Here is a 20,394-nt window from a genome sequence, read left to right on the forward strand (position 1 = left end):
CTCTGTTGGGGTAGGGAATGTTTCCATAGAAGGCCTGTTCAGGGACCTCTGGGCTCAGGCTCCAGGTCCTCTGAATTCATTATGGGTTTCTCTTGAAGTCAAGGGCCTCTCAAAAAAAGGGGTGTGATGGAAATAGACCCTGCCTTTTCCCCATTGGTTTTTAGGAACAACCCAATATGATTTCCTGGCTTCCTGATTTTGGGGACAGTACCCTCCAACCAGGTTCTTCTCCCTCCTCTAAGCTCTTTGGTTGAGTCTGTTGGAAAACAGCTTTGGACTGAGAAGCGGTGGGGGAGAAGTGGTGATGACATTGTCCAAGATATGCTTTGACCTTCCCTGGGGTGTCCTGAGAGGAAACTTCGGTAGAAGAGAAGGAAATAGGGCACCCAGCTGCAGAGGGAAAAAAATGAATGACCCTGGCTGGCTGAACCCCCTTTTCTGAATCACTTCCTGTCTTTGGGCACTGACAATGTGCAAGGCGTAAGGTAAGATAATTGTGCGGACAGCAGTCCCCCCTTAACCACAAGGGATATGTTTCAAGGCCCCCAGTGGATGCCTGGAACTCTGGATAGTACTAAACCCTTTATATATATTATGTTTCTTCCTACATACATACCTATGATCATGCTTAATTTATAAATTAAACTGTAAGAGATTAACCACAATAAAATAGAGCAATGGAAGGAAAATACTATAATAAATGTAATGTGGTCTCTCTCTCAAAATGTCTTCTTGTGCTGTCCTCAGCCTTCTTCTCGTGATGATGTGAGACATTAAAATGTCTACGTAATGAGATGAAGTTAGGTCAATGACATAGGCATCGTGATGTAGTGTTAGGCTACTGTTGACCTTCTGACAAGACGTCAAAAAGATGACTATCTGTTTCCAGAGCACAGCTGACCCTGAGTAAATGAAAACGTGGAAAATGAAATGGCGGTAAGGGGGGGGGGGAATACTGTAATATCATTCTATCCTTGCCACAACCCCAGAAGTAGGAATTATCACTGTTACTACTCTTATCCTAAGGAACCTGACATTCAGAGAGATTAAGAACTTGCTAGTTTCTGGCAGAACTGAGTTTTCAGAAACTGAGCTTTCAGCTAGTTAACCAGTTAACTCTTTTGTCCATTCTTGGACATTCTTGTCCATTTTTGTCCATTCTTGGAGGAGGAGGGTCCCAAAAGGGAGGGAATCACCATCACCATCACCAACGGCTCCCAGCAGGTTCTGCCTGCATGTGATTCCCCCAGGCCTAACACTCCTCCACTACTCTCTCTCTTTCCTGTATTTGTCCCTGCCCTCCTGCTTCTTGCGCACCTCCACAGGGCTCCCCACAGACCTGGAGAGTACGCGTCAAAGGCTTACCGGCCACACCAGATGACTGGTCCTTTTCTCTCTTGTGTGATAGCTGTCGTTTTGAGGCAGGCTAGCTTGTTGACACCAATTACATGGTGTGTGGAATGACACAGGGGGCAGTATGACACCATGACACACGTCATGTAATGACACATAGAGTTCGTCAGTAGACACAGACGGAGCACTTATGGGTCTGTCACCTGCTGTGAAAACCACAGCCCCGGGGATGGTGAGCAAGACAGATGCAGTCCCCGTCCTCACGGACTGTATCACTCAGTGGTCACAGTTCACCTTGAACCACAGTTGCGACGAAGGACAAGTACAGAATGCACGGGGTATTTAACAGGGCGACCGGGACTGAGGTTTCCAGGAAGAAGGGCATTTGAAGTGAGACTTGAAGGATGATGACAGAAAGCCTTAATCTGTGAAGATGGGTTGGGGGCGCGGGGGGACAAGCGTTCCTGGCTGCCGGGGGTGGGGGGCAATGTGAGCATATGAAAGGGCAGGGGAGAGCGTGGTTCCAGGATGAACTGAGAAAGGCCAGTGGTGTGGTGGCTTAACTTCTACTGTTTTCTGAGTCGGGATCCTCGAATGGAACATGGGGATGCTGGTTAAATGAGACTCGGTGGTAGCCAGGGCTGGGCTGACTCAAGGCTGTCCTGTCTGTGGCAGCCGCCCATGAGGACAATGAGCTCTCTCCAGTTCAAGGCCTGGTTCCTCGCCAGAAAGGTTTTTAGAAAAGCCCCAACCAGGAGGCTCTCTGATTTCCCCTCTTCCTGTTAGTCTGAAAGTCCAGAAGGCAGAAATCCCTGGGTTTTATTCTGACGAATGAAGGTGGAGCTCAGGGGCTGCGTATTTTTAGCTCTGATAGCATCTCACAGCATATTTTCCCAGGGAAACCCTCCTCTCTCCCCATTCCGCCGGAAGCTCTGGGCTAGCGAGACGGTGCGGCATCTGGGAACGCGGGAGTGGGCTGAGAAGGGAGTGGACTGAGGCGATCAGAGTAAATCAAACCAGATGGGGACGTGGGGGCTGGCTTGGGGGCTGGTTACTCTCCTCCTTGCCTAGATGCAAACGGGTCTTTGTCTCTTTCCCCTTCTGGCTTTATTCACATTAGGGGAACTGGAGGCAGAAGCAGGGCCCTTCAACCATCTGCAGGGTCTGGGTCAAAGGTACCAAATACCAGATGTCTCTAAATAAAAGTTCTCAATCACACTATTGAATGGTTAGAAAATACGCTCTTTCTGACAATGAAATACACCTTTACGACACAAAAGTAGGTGCATGTCACGTTGTGGGTTTTATAGGGCAGGGTTAGCTGGCAGAAATATCAAAGAGGGCTGAATTCACTACCATTGCATATTTCCGGGTGTTCTGTTGTTGGGCTGGTGGTGTGTGGATGGATAAAACAGAGACATAAACCAAATTTGTAAATTCATAGGCATTTACACTAGACGTTTTACCTCTCTTGCCTTCATTTCAGCCCCATTGGATGGTATAATCAAGACCTCCCATTCCCTGGCTTTATTGAGATATAATTGAAATAAAAATTGTATCTATTTAAGGAGCACGAAGTGATGGTGCATATGCGTGTTCACAGCGAAATGATCATCACAACCAAGTTAATTAACTCATCCATCACCTCACAGATTACTTTTCCATTTTTGGTGTGCTGAGAACACTCAAAATCTCGGTATCATCAGGAGTTTTCTATCCTTTGTGCTCTATTGTTAGTTACGCCAGATCAGACAACCTTTCTTGAGTCACTGTTCCTCTCTGGTTTTCACTAATTTTAGTTCGAAGAAATTCTGCTCTGATAAGATGGCACCTGAAATTGTTGATAGGACCTTGTAAGCAATACTTAGAATAAAAAATAAGCAAGATAGTTTATATAGCACATTCAACTCCTGATGGGGTCACATATAATTATTATAACAGAAAATATTATGAAACATTTTCATTTTATTATATGAATATCCCTGATGATAGAATTTTCACTGTCTCTTAAAGCAGCATCTGGAACATACAGTATTTTGTGTTCTTTCAAATTTTTCAATTTTTGAGATATTATAAGGAAACCCCCCTAAAAGTGGCCTGTTGCTCAGTTTGTTCTGGTCTCCCTCAAGACTATACTTTGACCAATCATGGCCAAAAAATAGTTTGTAAATAAGTTAGTTTGACATGATTTGCATATGAATCTTTTTGGTCATGCAAAATATTTTTTGTTTCACTGTTTCAATTTCTATTTCATTGCAACAGTGTTTTTGTTGCATACTTCACATGCATGTTCGTTTAGGAAGGTCGATTTCTCTAAAATTTGTAAAAATGTTTGAGTCCCTTGGAGCAAATTAGACAGACCTAGATGCCATTGATTTTGGGGGTAATGTCAATAACAGTAAGCAATAGTGCAGACCAAATGACTATTGTGTAAATTGAAAATGAATTTTATTATCTCTTAATACTGCTTCTCACTTTTTTTGGGATCTTCTGTGCCTTTATTTAAATTTTTAGTGCATCTTTCATCTTATCTAAATTAAATCTAATTACTTGAACAGCATTTTCCAGCAGTTTCCATTGAAAGTAGTTATGGTGTGAAATCAGATATGTAGTTCATCAAACATTCTACCTTTGGACAAACAGCTCCATACACTGTCATATCTAATCTTTTTTTTTGTTTCAAAAACGGTGACATCATTATAGGCAGAGTTGTCACTCATGTTTTCTAGTAACAAATTCAAGCTGTGTGCCTTCTGGGGCACAAAGATGCTCCCGCATTTTTGGCTAAAGTAGCCATTCTCATAGTTTTGACCTCTTTCCTCACCTATGTGCCTCTGCAGCTCCAGCTTCCACACTTTCCAAGCAGGACACACCCCTGGTATCTGGCAGCACGATGCCTGAACCCTCGTTACACTTGGAAGTCACTGCGTTCAAGGACGGGGGCAAGAAGTAAGGGAGAAAGTTCTCGGCGGGCCTGAACAGCATTGGTCACGGGGTGGGGGATGGGAGGTTATGTAAGATTATAGGCTGTGGTGGGCCCTGCACTGAGTATGGAGTGACGTAATTGCATAACACTACTTAATAAATGCACTTCTATGTAGGAATGTGATGTTCAGGGCCTGGCAGAGTGTAGGGCTAGGGGCAGGAGCATGTTGCATCTGATCTAAGCCAGTCAGGGCCTTTTCTTGGCCAATATTTGATGCTAGAAGATTCTTTCTCTTCAGTCTCTAGCTACCTGCATTTCCTTATGTTCAAATGCTCATTTTTCAAGTTTAGCCTTCCATGAAGGCTTCCTTGATATCACCCTTACTCTATCCTATCCCAGCTGGAAAAACACTGTCCTTCCTCTGATCTTGAAAAACACTTAGTCTGTCGCTAGGGATCCCTTAGGATAGAGGTGCTGCTAACATACTGTCATATGCTTGGTGGTTAAGAGCTTGGGCCTGGATCCAGACTTACTGGACTTTGAGTTCTAGCTCCTTTCCTTCCCATCTTTGCGCTCTGGGCCTCAGTATCTGTATCTGTAAAATGGGAATAACTAACAGCACCCACTTCCTAGAAGTTGTGACATTTAAGTGAAGAATTTTCAGCCCTTTTCCTGATGCCTGGCCTGAGGAGGACCGATAATTGCTAGTGATCATTAGAATCACCATATTCTCTCCTTGATTCTCATCCACTATATGCATTTAAAAAAAATCCCTCCTTCAACTCCAGGAGTTCCTTTAGGTCTGTGGCTATGATCAATTTTTAATCTTATAGACAGTCTTGCAAATAGTGAGTATTCCAGATGTGTTTCTCAAAGCAATGGTCTCCCAGCCTTCAAACAAGTTCAGGGACCCCAGAGACAGAGGCTTTTTTAGCTCTAGCCTTTCTCTTCTCCAGCGTTCGGGACCAAATTGTGTCGTCCTCCGCCCCCTCCTTCCAGAACTCATGTTAAAATCCTAATGTCCAGTACTTCAGAATGGGGCTGTATTTGGAAACAGAGCCCTTAACAAGGTACATTAGGTAAAATGAGGTCATACGAATGCATCTGAATGCAATATCCCCAGGGTCCCGCTACAAGAGGAAATGAGGACCCAGACACAGCCAGAGGGAAGTCCGCGTGAAGACACTGGGAGAAAACACCGTCGAAAAGCCAAAAAGAGACACTTAGAAGAAACCAACCCTGATGTCACCTTGGTCGTGGATTTCTAGCTTCCAGAACAGTGAGAAAATAAACTCCCGCTGTTTAGACCATGCGGTCCATGGTATTTTGTAATGGCAGCCCTGGCAAATGGACACACTCCACCACCCCATTTTCTCCCATCGTGAAAATGCTTCCCCTTCCATCTGAAACCCTTCAATACATTGCCAGGTCCCTCTTCCCCGATTGTGTCCAGGTGTTACGACTGCCTGTGAGGCGGGGGTCCTTCTGCGGTGGGAGTTTTATTGTTGTTGTTGTTGTTTGTTTGTATACATTGAACATGGATTTCTATGTTCTCGACCCCATATTTTTCAAAGCATGTTCCATGAGAAGCTCATTAGTGCTGCTGAGAAAGGGGTTACTGAAGTCACGAGCACTAGGTTCTGGGGTGCCATTCCAGGTTAGCACTGCAGGACTCAGAGCCCTACAGATCTTCAAGAAGGGACAGAGCAGGAGACATTCCTCAAATCCACGTGACCACAGAACCCTCTTTTCACTGAGCATCTCTCGGGACGAATATCAACTGCTCCCCAACTACAGCAGCTCAAATATGCAGCCCATAATGATGAGACTCCTTGGAGTGGGAGACATGCGGCTGAAAAAGATTTCAAGTTTGTGAAGTAGTCGGGCCCCTTGAAGTACCCCACTGGGACATTCCCAAAAATCAGGGAAGTAGAGCTGGAAGGGACCTCAGATTATTTTGTCCAACATGAAGAAGAGGGAACCAAGTCCTGGAGACCCAATAGGGTTGGCTGTCCAAGGCCATAGCCAAGGGGGAGTCACTAATGCCCTAGGACTCATCCTTGTGGATGGTCTTTGGGAAACTTGCCGCTGCGTAAAACCTGAGACTCCATGAACCAGTGTTGGTCTTAAACACAACCTTCTAGAGCTCTTCTGGTGTCATCTTCTCTGATGAAGGTGAGCGTTACCTTCAGCCTGGAGACGATCTCCCCCGCTGCCATGCTGGGCCTTCTCCTGATCCCAGGTTCTGCTCCATCTTACTCATCGAAAGCCCTGAAAAGTCCAGTGGCCCTAAGTCTAGGTTAGGGGTCTGGCCTGGCTGATCGGTTCATTATAGTGTGCGAGCAAACACTCAGGCTTTCAAACTGGGTTCAAATCAGAATCATCACTTACTCACTGTGTGAAAATAGATATGCCGCAGAGCCTCACTCTAGAATGTGGGAAATAACAGATAAATTGATTGCAGCTAATTCAACAGGCAGGAAAAATGGGATTTAGCCTGGGGCCTGCACACATCAGACCTCGTTAAACTTTGGTTCCCTTCCTTCCTCTGAAACTAGGGATCCCTCAGTGAGACTATGAAATTCTGAAGCACAGGAACTACTGCTTGAATCTTGGCCAGTGTCAATCAACCAGTAAAGGTAATACCCCCAGCGAGAAAGTACCGACCCGCTGTACCCCATCTCCTTCCCTTCTCTTCAGGATGTTTCCTTACCAGCCAGTGTTCACACGACCTTCCACATATCAAGGAACCTTAGAGTAGGACCATGAATGAGGGCCAAGATGCTGGTTTGGAAGCAGTTTTAATGGAGATGGAAATGTTTATCAACTCAACACAGGTACCCCAAAATACAAAGCAAAATATCATCTTCAGCTGCATAGCAAATATGATTTAAGAATTTAACATCATTATTTGATCACAAGCGTAAATATAAGTCACCATAAATAAATGTAAATTCATTGTACAAAAATCCCCAACAACTCTTAATACAAATATGGTACATTTGACAGTTTCTGAAACAGAATTTTTTTTTTAAAACTTTTTAAAACCTAAGATTTTTTTTTTTCCTGGTTCTTAGACACACACACAAAAAAATCAAATCAAAGGGAGGCAGGAATACCAGGGAGGAAAGAATATTAAACCTGTTTGGTATTCATAAATAAATGCGCCAGTGAGCTAGGGAAGTGAAATGTCTCTCCTTAAGGTGAAGACCTCCATTTACCAGGGTCAAGTCTCTTTAAGATAACAGGATTCTATCCAGGGGTCAGATTCAGGGTTACAGACGCAGGATGGTGGGGCAAGTTGTTAAAATAGCAATCCCATCCAATGGATGATCCATATCTCCACCAAAGCAGTGGGCAAGGATTTGGAAGAAACTCTAGGACTTAATAGCGGGTCATCTATCTGAAAGACCCACTGTCCATACATAGGACTAAAGATTCAGAAGACTCTGGAGCTTAAAGATTTTACCTGGTTTTGGAATGCGGGTTCTATCATATGGTGTAGCCTCTCCCTTCTGCCTTTGGGACATATCCATGGTCATCAACAGGAATAAACAACAGCAGCAACAAATCAGAATAGGAAGCGACATCTCTAGAGAGGCGGATCTGCCAGTTCCCACACTGAGTTGTTCTCCTACCCTACTAATATTTTCTTTCCTGGCTCAGAGGGAGCTCAGGGCCCAGGCTCTCGATGGAGAAACCCTCCACAGCAGCCATCCTCAGATTTCCATGGGCAACAGAACAGCTCAGAAAGCTTGTGGAAGGTGCAGATTTCCCTACCTGATTCCCAGGGATGCAGACTTAACTGGTTTGGGGGAGAGCCCGGAAATCTGCACCAAATGCACGAACCTCAGGACATCCTGCTGGAGGCCTTCGGGCCACACGTGGTGAGTCCCATCTCTCTCCTCCCTGGGGAGCACAGTGTCTCGCACAAACCTGCTATAGACTGTTTCTGCCCTTTCCACGAGTTAAAATGGGCCATCTGAATGATGGTAGCCATTTCCATTCACCCGCCCTGAGGGAGGGGATCATTGTTGTTCTATTTTCTCTTTTTCCTTTTTGTCCCTGGATTCGGGGAGAGATATCAAATGTCTCACTTTATATTTTCTCACAAGCTCAGGGTCACAGGCTCCCTTTGAAGAAGAGGAGCTCTGTAATGAGACAGCCATTCCCAAAGGCGTCCATCCTTCTCAACAGTCTCCCCATGCGCGGTGGGAGATTCTGCAAAGACTTTGGGTTCTGTTGGAGAAATGGAAGGAGACAGGCCCCTGTGAGAGGCGTATGCCTTGAAATCTAGGTTAAGGAACACTGGGGATGTTGAGAGCAGAAGATTCACTAAATCCCGATTCACTAAAACAGGACTCCTTTTCTGGAGCGTATCCTGGTATTAAAAACTCATTGACAAGGACTATTTATATTCCTCACCCCCTTGACCCAATACATTTTGGGCTGCTGTTGAAATAACCCCTTAATATTTTCTTTCTCGTGGGAGCTTTCCTTGATGAGAGAGTCTGTGCAGAGAAGACATCCCGAATGTGGTCGCCCGCTGCTGCTGCGGGCAGCACGTGCATGCCCTTGTCCAGGGCTGTGCTCCCACCATCCGCGGCCCTGGGCACCTTGCTGCTCACAGGATTTGCTTCACGAATAAAGGAACCACCTCGTCATCAAGCTGAGATGGTCCCACAGCTTTCTGTTCTGGGCCTACGGAATTTCTGGCTATGTCAATAAACATTGCTTCCGCACAGCAGGCCGGACCACCTTTCTACCCGAATTCCAGTCAGTGAGACATGGCTGTGAATGTGTTTCTGAGTCCTCTCTAGGAGCACCCTGAGAGGGGAGTGTGTTTTGGGGGAGTCCAAGGAAGGCCAGAGCCAACGCCATCTATCATGGTGCCAGTACCAGGAAGCTTGTCTTCTGTTTCCTGTGGCTCTCAGCGTCTGGTCCACAAGCATTGTTGGTGTTTGAATCCTCAGCATCCAGAGTAGGAGGAGAGGCTGCCTGGGAAAATGGGGGCTGGGGGAAGAGGCACAGGAAATGAAGAAGCCAGGAAGTGGAGACACGCCTGTCAGGTCGGGCTGATATCTGATATCTTGGGGGTACGGCCACGCTCTTTTCTCCATCTCTGAGACTTCACTCTGAGGTCGCATGTGGGCCCTGGGAAAGAGGTCACCATCCGGGAGGAGGTCTTGAGAAGCAACCATGGATATGGGGTGGGGTTGTGAGATGGAGAAGGGGTGAAACTAGGGCTCTTAACGCGGCTGAGGGGAAAAAAGAAAAGAAAAGCACATACTGCCCTGTTTCTTTTCATTTTTTTTTTTTTTTTCATTGACGCTATGGAAAAACCACCATGGAGATGTCATGGGACAGCATGCACAGGCCCAGCCCTTGGGAGGCGTAGATGTGTTTGGGGAGGTTCTTATTTGCTTCCAGGCTGATCCCATACGCTGTCCAGCCGGACCCTGCTGCAGGCTGGCCATGGCTTTCTCTCTCCTGCTTCTTCTCCTCCTCCAGGTCAAGGGTCTGCAGGCCCTGCCACCTAGCAGGTGGTGGCCAGGGACTGGTGGATGGGTGGCTGGAAGCAACGCACGTGCTCTACGGTGGAACTGTCTGTCTCCACGGACTTCATGTACTTGTTCAGGATGGCAAAAACCTCATTGTTCAAGATCTGGTACTTCCTAATTCTGTCTGCCATCTTCTTCAGGGGCTGCAGAAGGACAGGGATGTGCAGGTTTGGGGCAGGAGGAGGGGAAAGAGAAATAAAAAGCAAGAGCAAGAAAATGCAATGAGGTTGGGGTCCTCGGTCCTGAAGCTTTGATGATCATGTCACGCTCTTGCTTACAGGCCTTCTGTGGGTTTCCAGAGCTTAGCAGTCAAATGTTAACTTAGCCATAAAACCCTTTGTGAGTTTCAAGATTTATTACCAGGCTACAATAATCAAAACAGTATGGCAGTGGCATGAAGATGGGCCCATTGATCAATGGAATAGACAGCCCAGAAATAAACTCTTCCATTTATGGTCACATGAATTTTCACAAGGGGGCCCCAAACATTCAATGGAGAAGGGGTGGTATTCTCAATAATTTGTGCCAGGGGGAAGGAATGGCCAGCAAGCTCTAGGAGGATCTGTTTACAGGAGAGATACAGTATGCTAATCTGCATGTTCTATGAGCTCTGCTAAACATAGCCTAGGGGACAATGCATACATCTCTTAGATCACAGGGTGGCTGTTTGGGCTAAGAAAGCTTGGGAAGGCAACTCCCCATGGGCATTCCTACCACTGCTTGGTCACGCAGGTCTCTGCATTCCAAAGGTCTACACCCTTCTCCAAAAGCTTCCATCACCCCCAGTGGCCTCCATTACATGTAACACAGTGGCCTTGTGTTACATTTCAGCAAGCCCGGTATTCTGGATGATGACATGCTCTACATTAACCCCAACATTGGGAAAACTGGATCTCCACATGCAAAAGAATGAAGCTTGATCCTTACCTTATATAATATACAAAAAATCCCCTACAACAACAACAACAACAACAACAACAACAACAAACTTCAAAATGGTTTAAAGACCTAAACATAGGATCTAAACCGTAAAACTCTTAGAAGAAAACACAGAGGAAAATCTTCATGACATTGAATTTGGCAATGATTTCTTAGCTATGATACCAAAAGCCCAAGTAATAAAAGAAAACATAAATTGGACCACATCAAAATTAAAGACTTATCTGCAAAAAGGATACTATCGACAGAGTGAAAGGGCAACGCACGGGATGGGAGGAAACGTCTGTAGCTCGAATACTGGATAAGGGATTCATATCCAGAATATATACAAAACTTCTACACCTCGACAACAACCCAGTTACAAAGCGAACAAAGGACTTGAATAGACGTGTCTCCAAAGAAGACAGACAAATAGCCAATAAGCAGGTGAAAGGTCACTCAACATCACCAGTTGCTAGGGAAATGGGAGTCAAAACCAGAACGCGAGAGCACTTCACATCCATTACGATGGCGAGGACCCCAAACCCCAGAGAGCAAGTGCTCGGAAGGCTACGGAGAAACTGGAACCCGCGTGCACTGCTGGCGGGAATGTAAAGCAGAAACAGTACGGCAGTCTCTCAAACACGAAAAATGGAATTAGCACGTGATCCGGCAAGTCCACGTGTAGGCAGATACCCAGAAGCAATGAACACAGGGGCCGGAACAAGCATCTGTACGCCCACGATCCCAGCAGCGTACTCACAAGAGCCAAAGAGTGGAAGCAGCTCAAGTTCACTGAAGGAGGAGTGGGTCCATGGAACGTGGTGTAGACGTATAATGGAACATTACTCAGCCTTCCAAAGGAAGAGATTCTGACGCAAACTACCACATGGTGGCCTCAGGCACGTCACGCTTAGGGAAACAAGCCAGCCATGGAAGGATAAAGACTGCAGGACGCCTCTAATCTGAGGTTCCTAGAGCAGTCAAATCCTAGAGACACACAGCGGAAGGGTGCCTACCGGAGGCCTGGGGGAGTGGAGTTAGTGCTTGACGGGCGCAGCGTTTCCGTTGGGGAAGCTGAGAATGTTCTGGAGGGGAGTGGTGGGATGGACACGTACACTGCACTGTACATGTAATGATGGCTACAATGGCAACGTTTCCGTTTATGTATGTCCTGCCACTACAGCAACACAACACAACACAACACAACACAACACAACACACCCCTTTCAGAGGTAGGTGCTGCTTCCTTCTCCTCTCGGCTGGTCCCGGAGACCCACGTTTTGTTGCAGCCGTTCCCCCTCACGTCTCTGTGCCTTTGCGGTAGCTAGCTATTCCCTCTGCAAGAGCACCCCTAGCCTGCACCCCATTTTTGGCTGGGTATTGGCTCGTGGTCATTCTGGACTCAGCCCAAGCATTGCCTCCACAGGAAGCTCCTCTCTGGCCACCCTCCCCACCTGTCCTCTCGACCCAATTTAGCTCGCCCTTCTCTGTGCCCCCACAGCAGCCCTGCTTACCCCATGGCCACGCTCCTCCCAACCCCATGCCTGCACGACTCCCGTGTTCAGTGAGCGTCTGCGTGCACGGGGCGCCAGCGTCGGCGGTCTGACCGGCACAGGGAAGGGGTAACTCAGGTCTGGAGCCCGGCCCAGCCCTGCAGGGTGACCTGACTCATCCCAGCAGGTTACGAGCAAGTGACTCAAGGCTTCTGACGAGAAGGTCCCTGGCTGCCGAGCATCTTTGTACCTACCCGTGGTGTGGGGACTTGGCCTCCGTAAGCAGCTCGCCCTCTTTTTCAGATGAAAGCCTGCTTGTCAGGCCTGGCCCCACATCCCAGGCCCCAGCCCTTGGCTGCTTACCACATTCTTAATGACCTCATCCTTCCCGTCCTGCCTCTGGACTTTCAGCAGGTGGTAACAGAAGTCAAACAGGTCGAAGCGACGTTGCTGGCCCAGCAGGACGATGATGGAGCAGCCGGCCCAGTTCAAACCGTCACCAAAACATTGCCTGGGAGCGAGGAGGGGAAGCAGCTGGAGTGAGGGGCCCGGGAGGGTGGGGGAGGGCCCGCATCTTGGGCCAGGAGTACAGGGAGGGAGTGAGCCAGTTCCGGGGCCAAACCTCTTAATCTGTAAAGGGGTACAAGGGAAGATGCGAGTGTACGTTCATTTGTTCCAGGGATCATGGTTATGAGTCCCTCTAGCCACAAAGAGGTGTCAGCCTGTTAGCCACTGATGTAAGAAAAACAAGACAATTTTGCAGGGAAAAGATTCAACTAGTCCTTGAGATCTCTGTGGCTGATTAGAATTCGGACGAGACTCTGTCCCGCCTCTGTGAAGGAGCCAGCAAATGCTTGGGAAGGAAGGACCATCTGAAACCAGAAGCCCAGGTGGCCCATGTAGGCTGAGAGGGTGGGGACAGGGTGTGGAGTGCTGGGGTATGGGGTCCGGGAGTGCTCTCGGTCTGGAGGAGCTCGGCGGACTCTCTGCCAGCTCTCACCGGCATCCTGGGCAAGTCCAGAGGCTGTGGGGTCACCTCTCTGCTGTTTTTCTATCCTCAAGCAGCAGCTGCAGCCCAGCGGGCCAGTTTCCTTGCATCCCCATCACTCTGGCTAGAAGTACAGGCCCAGCAGCTGCTCCGAAAACAGCTGGCCCAGCCCAGCCCAGCCCCAAAACCACTTCCTCAGGGAAGCCTTCTCTAGCTCTCACTGGCTTGTTCTCAAGAGCTCTTGGCTCCTGGATGGCAGGATTGGTGTCCGCCCAGCACCTCGCACATCATAGGTCTTCCAGAAACAGCTGGTGGACGACCCGCCCCTGCTCCCCGTTCTAGTTGAGCTCTGGTAGCCTAGAGACTCTTGGTGAGAGGAGATGTGCAAGCTGGGCAGTGAGCCAGCCTTCCCTGGGGGTACTCACTCAGCTGTGAACTCGTTGGTCCCCACGGGGATGCAGTAGACGAACTGCATGGCACTCCAGAGCCGGTGGAACTCCACGCACTCGTCGACGTGCATGACGCCGTTGGTGGGTGGGGGGCCCCGCCAGATGGGGTCTTGCAGGTAGCTCCGAATGCGTGTCAGGATGACCTCGAACATGGACAGGCCACAGCACAGCCGCTCCTTGGTCAGCAGGTCGCCCTCCCGAGCGATGGCGATTTGCTGGGAACAGAAAAGTGCATCAACCATTTATCCTCACCCCAGACCTCACTTTCTACCAGAGATTCCCATACCCCGGAGCTGGCTGTTTCGGGCATTCACTCACCAGTGTGGATATCTTGCCCAGAGCTGGGCACTAACTTTGTAAGCCCTCGTGCAATAGAGGGATCTTGTGGTAAGACTTACCTGGGGCAAGTGAAATCTAGGTGGCATCAAGGAGTAAGAGTCAAACTAAAAAAAAATCCCGTCTACCACATAATGAAATGCCATATACCTACTGCAAAGACAGATACTACTACTACTAGTTCACACTCGCTGAGTGTGTGTACATCAGGCCCAAATTCCTCACATCGACACCATGAAATCGGTGCCACTGTTATCCCCATTTGACAGATAAAGAGACTGAGGTTCAGAAAGGGAGCCACTGAGTGGTAAAAGCTGGCCTTTGAATCCTGATAGTCTACAAGTACGGGTTAAATTCTTAAGTGAATATAGAGCAAATTTCAGGAAAGCTTGTATACTACAGTCCTATTAAAAACATCAACAACATAAAAAAATAAAATAAAAAAACTAGAAACATCAACAACATGCAATCACACAGACAAACAAACAAAGCCATATGTGAGGTGTGTGTTTCTGTGTGTCTAAACTCATTTAGAAGGAAACATCAACTGTGGGAGCAGATGGGCTTGGATAAACAGGCAGGGTTTTCACTTTTTACTTTAAATACTTTAGCACAGTTGAATGTTCTTCAGTAAGCATATGGTACTCTTAAAATTTGCCACTGATTTTACAGCATCATTTCCTCCCATTAGAAGTCCTCTGACCATCATAAACTATCTCTATTAATAATTTAAACTAGTTTCACATCTGGGTCCTGGTTATTGCATCTCTAATAATCAGATGGCTAGACCAGCACATTGAAACACATTATTGTCTGCATTATGAGTAAAAATGCCTAGGGGTAGAGGTCTCAAAACCACCTGCAAATAGTAGATAGATATTAAAATCTGAGGTCAAGGAAGGTCTCCAAATCTAGGGACGAAGCTAGAGAAGGCCAGCCTCAGAGATGGAGAGGTCCACGGAATGCTGGTGGGGTCAGCTCCCCAGAGGGAAGTCTCCCCAGAGAGCTCATGTTACAGAGTGCCTGGGAGGGGGGCACCTAACTTTCCCCTGTGAGTTCCCACCCTGGAGCCCCCAGAAGGAGGGCAAACTTTAAATTAATCCACAGAGGGAAATAAATCAGGAAACACAATGCGGGAGCCTGTTAGGAAAATGGGCCAGGGAGCTCAGTTGTCATGACAACTATAAACTGAGAGAAGTCCAGGACAAAACTGTGAATTGGGGAAGATGAGTTTGACAATGTGTTTCAAGCATGAAGCAGAGGGAACTCTGATTCATGGGGATGCATCTTGCTTCCCTAGGCAGAGAAAGCTCCCGAGCAGAAAAGAGATCATTCAGGTTGCCACAGGTGGCTAGAAATAGGTCTTTTAAAAAAATCCTGAGCCATGGGGAGCCTGGGTGGCTCAGTGGGTTAAAGCCTCTGCCTTCAGCTCAGGTCATGATTCCAGGGTCCTGGGATTGAGCCCTGCATCAGGCTCTCTGCTCAGCAGGAAGCCTGCTTCCTCCTCTCTCTCTCTCTGCCTGCCTCTCTGCCTACTTGTGATCTCTGTCAAATAAATAAATAAAAAATCTTAAAAAAAAAAAAAAATCCTGAGCCTAGTGCTTGATTCTGTTCTTACCAGGCAACACTCTGTGCTGGTATTTGGACCCTGAAAGGCCTCTCCACTCAGAGTGTGCCAGGTGCAAGGAAGATGGTCAGTAAAAACATAAAGGACCCATATTTGTTCTCAACTCATGAATATTCTTCTTTGTAAATTAACACACTGACTTCTGGTTTACGAATTAATCTCGTGTGCATCTAGTTAGTGGAAATCAACCCCCAAGGCCTGACTATCGTGGTGGGGAACTAAAAATTAGCCATGGGGTTTACAAATCTGCAGATAGACTTGGAACTCTTATGACCTCCCACGACAGCCAACCAAAAGGGGCCCCGAAAGAACATGTCCAGGGGCTTTGCCGTTCCTCAGAAAAGCGCTCACCCTTCAGTTTCTCCTGGGAACTGGAAAAGTAATATAGTAGTTTGGGTCAATATGGAAAAACACTTCCAAAAAGTCATTAAGAAAATAAAAATCTCCCACAAACCCCACTACCTAGAAATGAGGTTTCTTAGGATACTGATCTATGATTTGTGTTAATGTATGTGAGTGTGCCTACACATCTACAGCTAACAATTTGGATCAGATTATCTTGCTTTTTTTTTCCTCTTCAAATAGCAGCAATCTACAAAGCCATTTCCTTCAATATTTTCAGTAACATAATTTTTTAATGGCTACAGAAAGTGGCCACTGACAGAGCCACCATTTATCGAGCCTTCTATGCTTAATGGTTATTTTTAAGTGTTTACAATTTTTCATTATTACAGATAATTCTTAAGCAACCGTCCTCACACGCGACCCTTTTTAAGCTTGTCTCTGATTATTTGTTTAGGATTAAATCCTAGAAATAGAATTCTGCAGTTGAAGTGGGTACATATTTTAAAAGGCTTTTGCAACATCGTAGCAAACGAGTCTGAAGGAAAGCTGAGCCACTCTGTACCATCCCCTTCTTATACCTTCCCTAGCTCTCTCTTACCAGTAAGGAAAGTTCTCTGCCAACTTGAGGGATGAAAAATTATACCCCTTCTTCTAATTTCCATTTCAGTGACTGCTGGTAAGGCTGAACACTTTTGCTGTTTTTTAGGGTGTGAGTTTTCTTCCATGTCCTTTTTCCTTTGGGTAGGTCTATCCTTCCCTTCTTGCTTTGAAAAAGTGCATTGAACTGTTTGCAGCAAAGGCCCCCACTTTGTGACTTGGTGTTATATACATATATATTGTGTATGTTTCACATAAAATTTCATCCATTTCTTTTCTGTTCTACTCAGTGCAGGATTTTTCTCTCTTTCTGCCATGCTTTTCTGAATTAACAAGAGAACAAAAAAAGCATCTGTGAAAATAAACGTGGAAATACATTTCTGCATGGAATACTTTGATTACATTTAGTACACGCTGGAGGAAAATGATAGCTCAACAGTCCTTTCTACAATGCCTGGTGTTTTTTGAAAAAAATTTTTTTACTCATTTTTGTTCATCATGACATTCCTGAAAGGCAACAAGGGCAGCAAAGCAGTTCTTAGCCCATTTCACAGATGGGGAGACATAGACCGAGATAGTAAGTGGCTAGCCCCAGATTGGGCATCAGTTCAAGTGTGAAGCTGGGACGAGAACCCCTGTCTTCTGACCTCCTGCCAGAGTGTGCTTTCCATGAGACTACCTTAGTATGTCCCCAAAATAAATGGAAATAGGGCAATACCATTAAAACCTCTTGACTTTAAACTACGGGGCGGAATCTCCCCGTCTTGGACTGAGGTATTATGTAAGTCCCCTACACTCCAGCGAGCTTGGAAGATAACGTTTTGTTAACTTTTCTTTGGTCTATGGGACGACTAAGTTTCCTTGAGGGCCAGTGAGTAGAAAACTGGTACTTCCTTTGCAGCAGAGCGTCTAGGCTTTTGTTTGACAAAGACTCGGCATTTGACAAATTGAGATTTCTATCCGTCCCAAGGAAATTGTGTTCACCAGAACAGGGAAGGAATTCATAGTCTCCTAAGTGGAAACACATGCCAAACCCTGGGTGCGAGAGGCCAGATTCTTGTAGGATGACACCAACAGTGGAGCAGACACATTTCTATGTCGCTGGCTTGGGGGATTTCTCCCTAAAAGGAAATCTTTCGAGGGCTCCTCTGTTCAGCCTCTGAAGGCCAAAAAAGAAAATGCACTCCGCAGGGTCTGAAATCTCTCTGTGGTGACTCAAAGAACCCAAATACCACTGAACATGTAGTCACTGCAGGAGGAAGTGGGTGGCACGCAGGTGGTCTGGCCAGGGTTGCTGATTGGGGGACACCTGAGTGGATCTCGTCCTCAATGTGCTCCAGATACCTGCCCTGATTTCTGAGTGAACAGGCTGCCTTCTGCCCTCTGCTGAGGATCTGAGCCCTTCAGGCTCCTCTGCTTTTGTGATGAGAGCAGAGAGGAGCCCCAGAATGGAAGTTCAAGTACAGATTTGAATCCTAACCCTTCTGCACAGTTGGCAAAGGCAGGAAACGGACCACCCCAGCTTGTCTCACACGGTGCCCCATTTCTCTTTCTCAGGAATTTCTCCCCTGCCCACTTCCCTAAAATGGGCAGATTACTCAAGTCACTGTGAACGGAGACACAGCACATGCTTTTGGCTGCCTCCCTCCTCTTTTCTCTTCCTTCCTGACTCCTGCCACAGCCTGTGAGTTCTCTGAGGCAGGGGTCCTTCCCCACTTGTCTCCATGTTCAGAACAATACTGGTTTGTAAAACTTAAGTTTATTTTCCAAGATTTTATTTTAAGTAATCTCTACACCCAACATGGGGCTCAAACTCACAGCCCCGAGATCAAGAGTCATGTGCTTTACAGACTCAGCCAGCCAGGCACCCCTGTAAAACTTAATTTTAATTACAGATTTAGCCTATGAGCTTATTCACTTTGGAAAGTATTTGAACACTACAGAGAAAGCTGAAGTCTCCTGACCCAGGAGACCATCACCCCATCGCTGTCTCTCTTATCTCTCTTCAGAGGGTCCCGCCATGAGGAACCATAAGTATTATCATGTTTTAGGAATACTTTCACTGGTAGGGTTTTTGTATGCTTTTTTCTCCTAACCACACGTTTACGCTCTGTTCACACTGATGCACCCAGACCTCATCTTTCCTTTACATTATTATGTACCAAGTAGTCAACGTTTAGATAACTTTTCCACATTTTATTTAGTCAACTCTCTACTGGTTGTCTCTAGTTTTTGCTTTAATGAACAATGCTAAAGTAAACATCTGTGTTCTTGCAGGTGTTTTTCTAGCAAAGATACCCAGAAATGAACTGCTTCTGGTTCTCAGGGCGTGTGGATTTTTAATTCTGAGAGTTGACTTAGCCGAATTCTTCATATCAAACAGGAGCATAACAGATGATTGCCTGACTTCCTTCTTTCTTGACACAATAGCTGATATATGGCGTAGAAGAAAGAACTCGGGCCTGGGAAATAGCAAATCTCCTTCCAGACCCGACCCTGCCACTAACAAGCTTGGTAGACATGCTTCCTCACCCTCTCTCTGGGCCTCAGTTTCCTAGTCTGTAAAATGATGGGGTTGGACCAACTGCTCTCCCTCTCAAGTTCCTGTTGGTTCTCAGAGTCTGAGGCAGAAGGGTCCTACCTGGGGGGTCCCCAGCCGCTCTATCAGAGGGACGAGGTGAAGTGGGGCATACTTGGCTTCCAGGCGTTTCATGCGGACCTCCAGACGCTCCCCTTCTGCAAAAGAAACAGCAGAGCAGAAAAATGAGACTCAGGGTACCCGGGGGAAACGGAGGAAGGGAAAATTCTCAGGGGACCACTGACTGATCTGTGCTCCCAAACTTGGGATGGACTGTGCAGAACTGCTCTCCTTCGTTCTAAAGTGTGATTCAGAACTCACTACAAGGAAAAACGTTCTAGTGTCTGTCCAATGACAGAATTATCAGCCTTGTGGGGTGGTGAGTTCCCCATCATTTGGAAGAGTTAAACCAAGGCTAGACAGGAATGCACTAGGAATGATCTAGAAAGACCAAGGAACAAGGCCTGAAATGTCACTTCCAACTCTGAAATTCTATGAATATTGAATAGCTGCCCAAAGCTTTATTTAACTTTTCCTTTTCTGACGGCAGATCTGAGTTTATTGGGATTAAGTGAGTGTCAAGTTCAAATGCAAGTTGGCTATTTAGCTGTTGTTAGTGGTTTCTTACCTTTGATGTAGACTCTAGGCAAGATGTTTTGGAAGGGTGCAGCATGGAGCAAATCACAGACTTCCTCCTGAGACTGCAAACAGAGATGGAAGGAAAGAAAGGAAAAACAATTTTTATTTTATTTTATTTAAAGATTTTATTTATTTATTTGACAGACAGAGATCACAAGTGGGCAGAGAGGCAGGTAGAGGCAGAGAAAGGAGGAAGCAGGCTCCCTGCTGAGCAGAGAGCCGGAAGTGAGGCTCGATCCCAGGACCCTGGAATCATGGCCCGAGCAGAAAGCAGGGGCTTTATTTAACCCACTGGGCCACCCAGGTGCCCCAACAATTCTAATTTTAAACCATGAAGGATTTTCATTCCTAGAACTTTGAGCACCACAGTCAGCCAGGGTTCGAATTCTGGCTTCTCCTCTTACTCGCTGTGGCAACTTGGACAAGTTGCTTAACCTCTCTGAGCCTATTTGTCTGCAAAATGAGGACCAGAAGAGTACTTATTTAATGAGATTTTGTAAAGATTGAGTGAGAGAATGCATAACCTTTTAGCATAACCCCTGACACATAATGAGTGTGCAATGCACTTCCATTATAATCTT

The 20,394-nt window shown here is 46.6% G+C and overlaps 1 protein-coding gene across 4 annotated transcripts in view; it reads right to left on the reverse strand.

Moving 5' to 3' along the window:
- Window positions 1-7,063: 7,063 nt before the first annotated feature.
- CYFIP2 (cytoplasmic FMR1 interacting protein 2) overlaps window positions 7,064-20,394 on the reverse strand; it is a 125,033-nt gene continuing 111,702 nt past the window's right edge. For 2 of the 4 annotated variants that reach the window (XM_032337187.1, XM_032337186.1), the window contains 5 exons: window positions 19,803-19,875; window positions 19,238-19,332; window positions 13,668-13,906; window positions 12,618-12,765; window positions 7,064-9,983 (listed from right to left, as the gene is read on the reverse strand). In XM_032337187.1, the coding sequence (XP_032193078.1) occupies window positions 9,816-9,983; window positions 12,618-12,765; window positions 13,668-13,906; window positions 19,238-19,332; window positions 19,803-19,875 (723 nt within the window). In that variant the 3' untranslated portion in view covers window positions 7,064-9,815. The remainder of the gene's footprint in view (window positions 9,984-12,617; window positions 12,766-13,667; window positions 13,907-19,237; window positions 19,333-19,802; window positions 19,876-20,394) is intronic. The other 2 variants (XM_032337184.1, XM_032337185.1) reach the window with 1 other exon arrangement.

Source organism: Mustela erminea, chromosome 3 (assembly GCF_009829155.1).
Source record: "Mustela erminea isolate mMusErm1 chromosome 3, mMusErm1.Pri, whole genome shotgun sequence".
NCBI classification, from domain to species: Eukaryota; Metazoa; Chordata; class Mammalia; order Carnivora; family Mustelidae; genus Mustela; species Mustela erminea.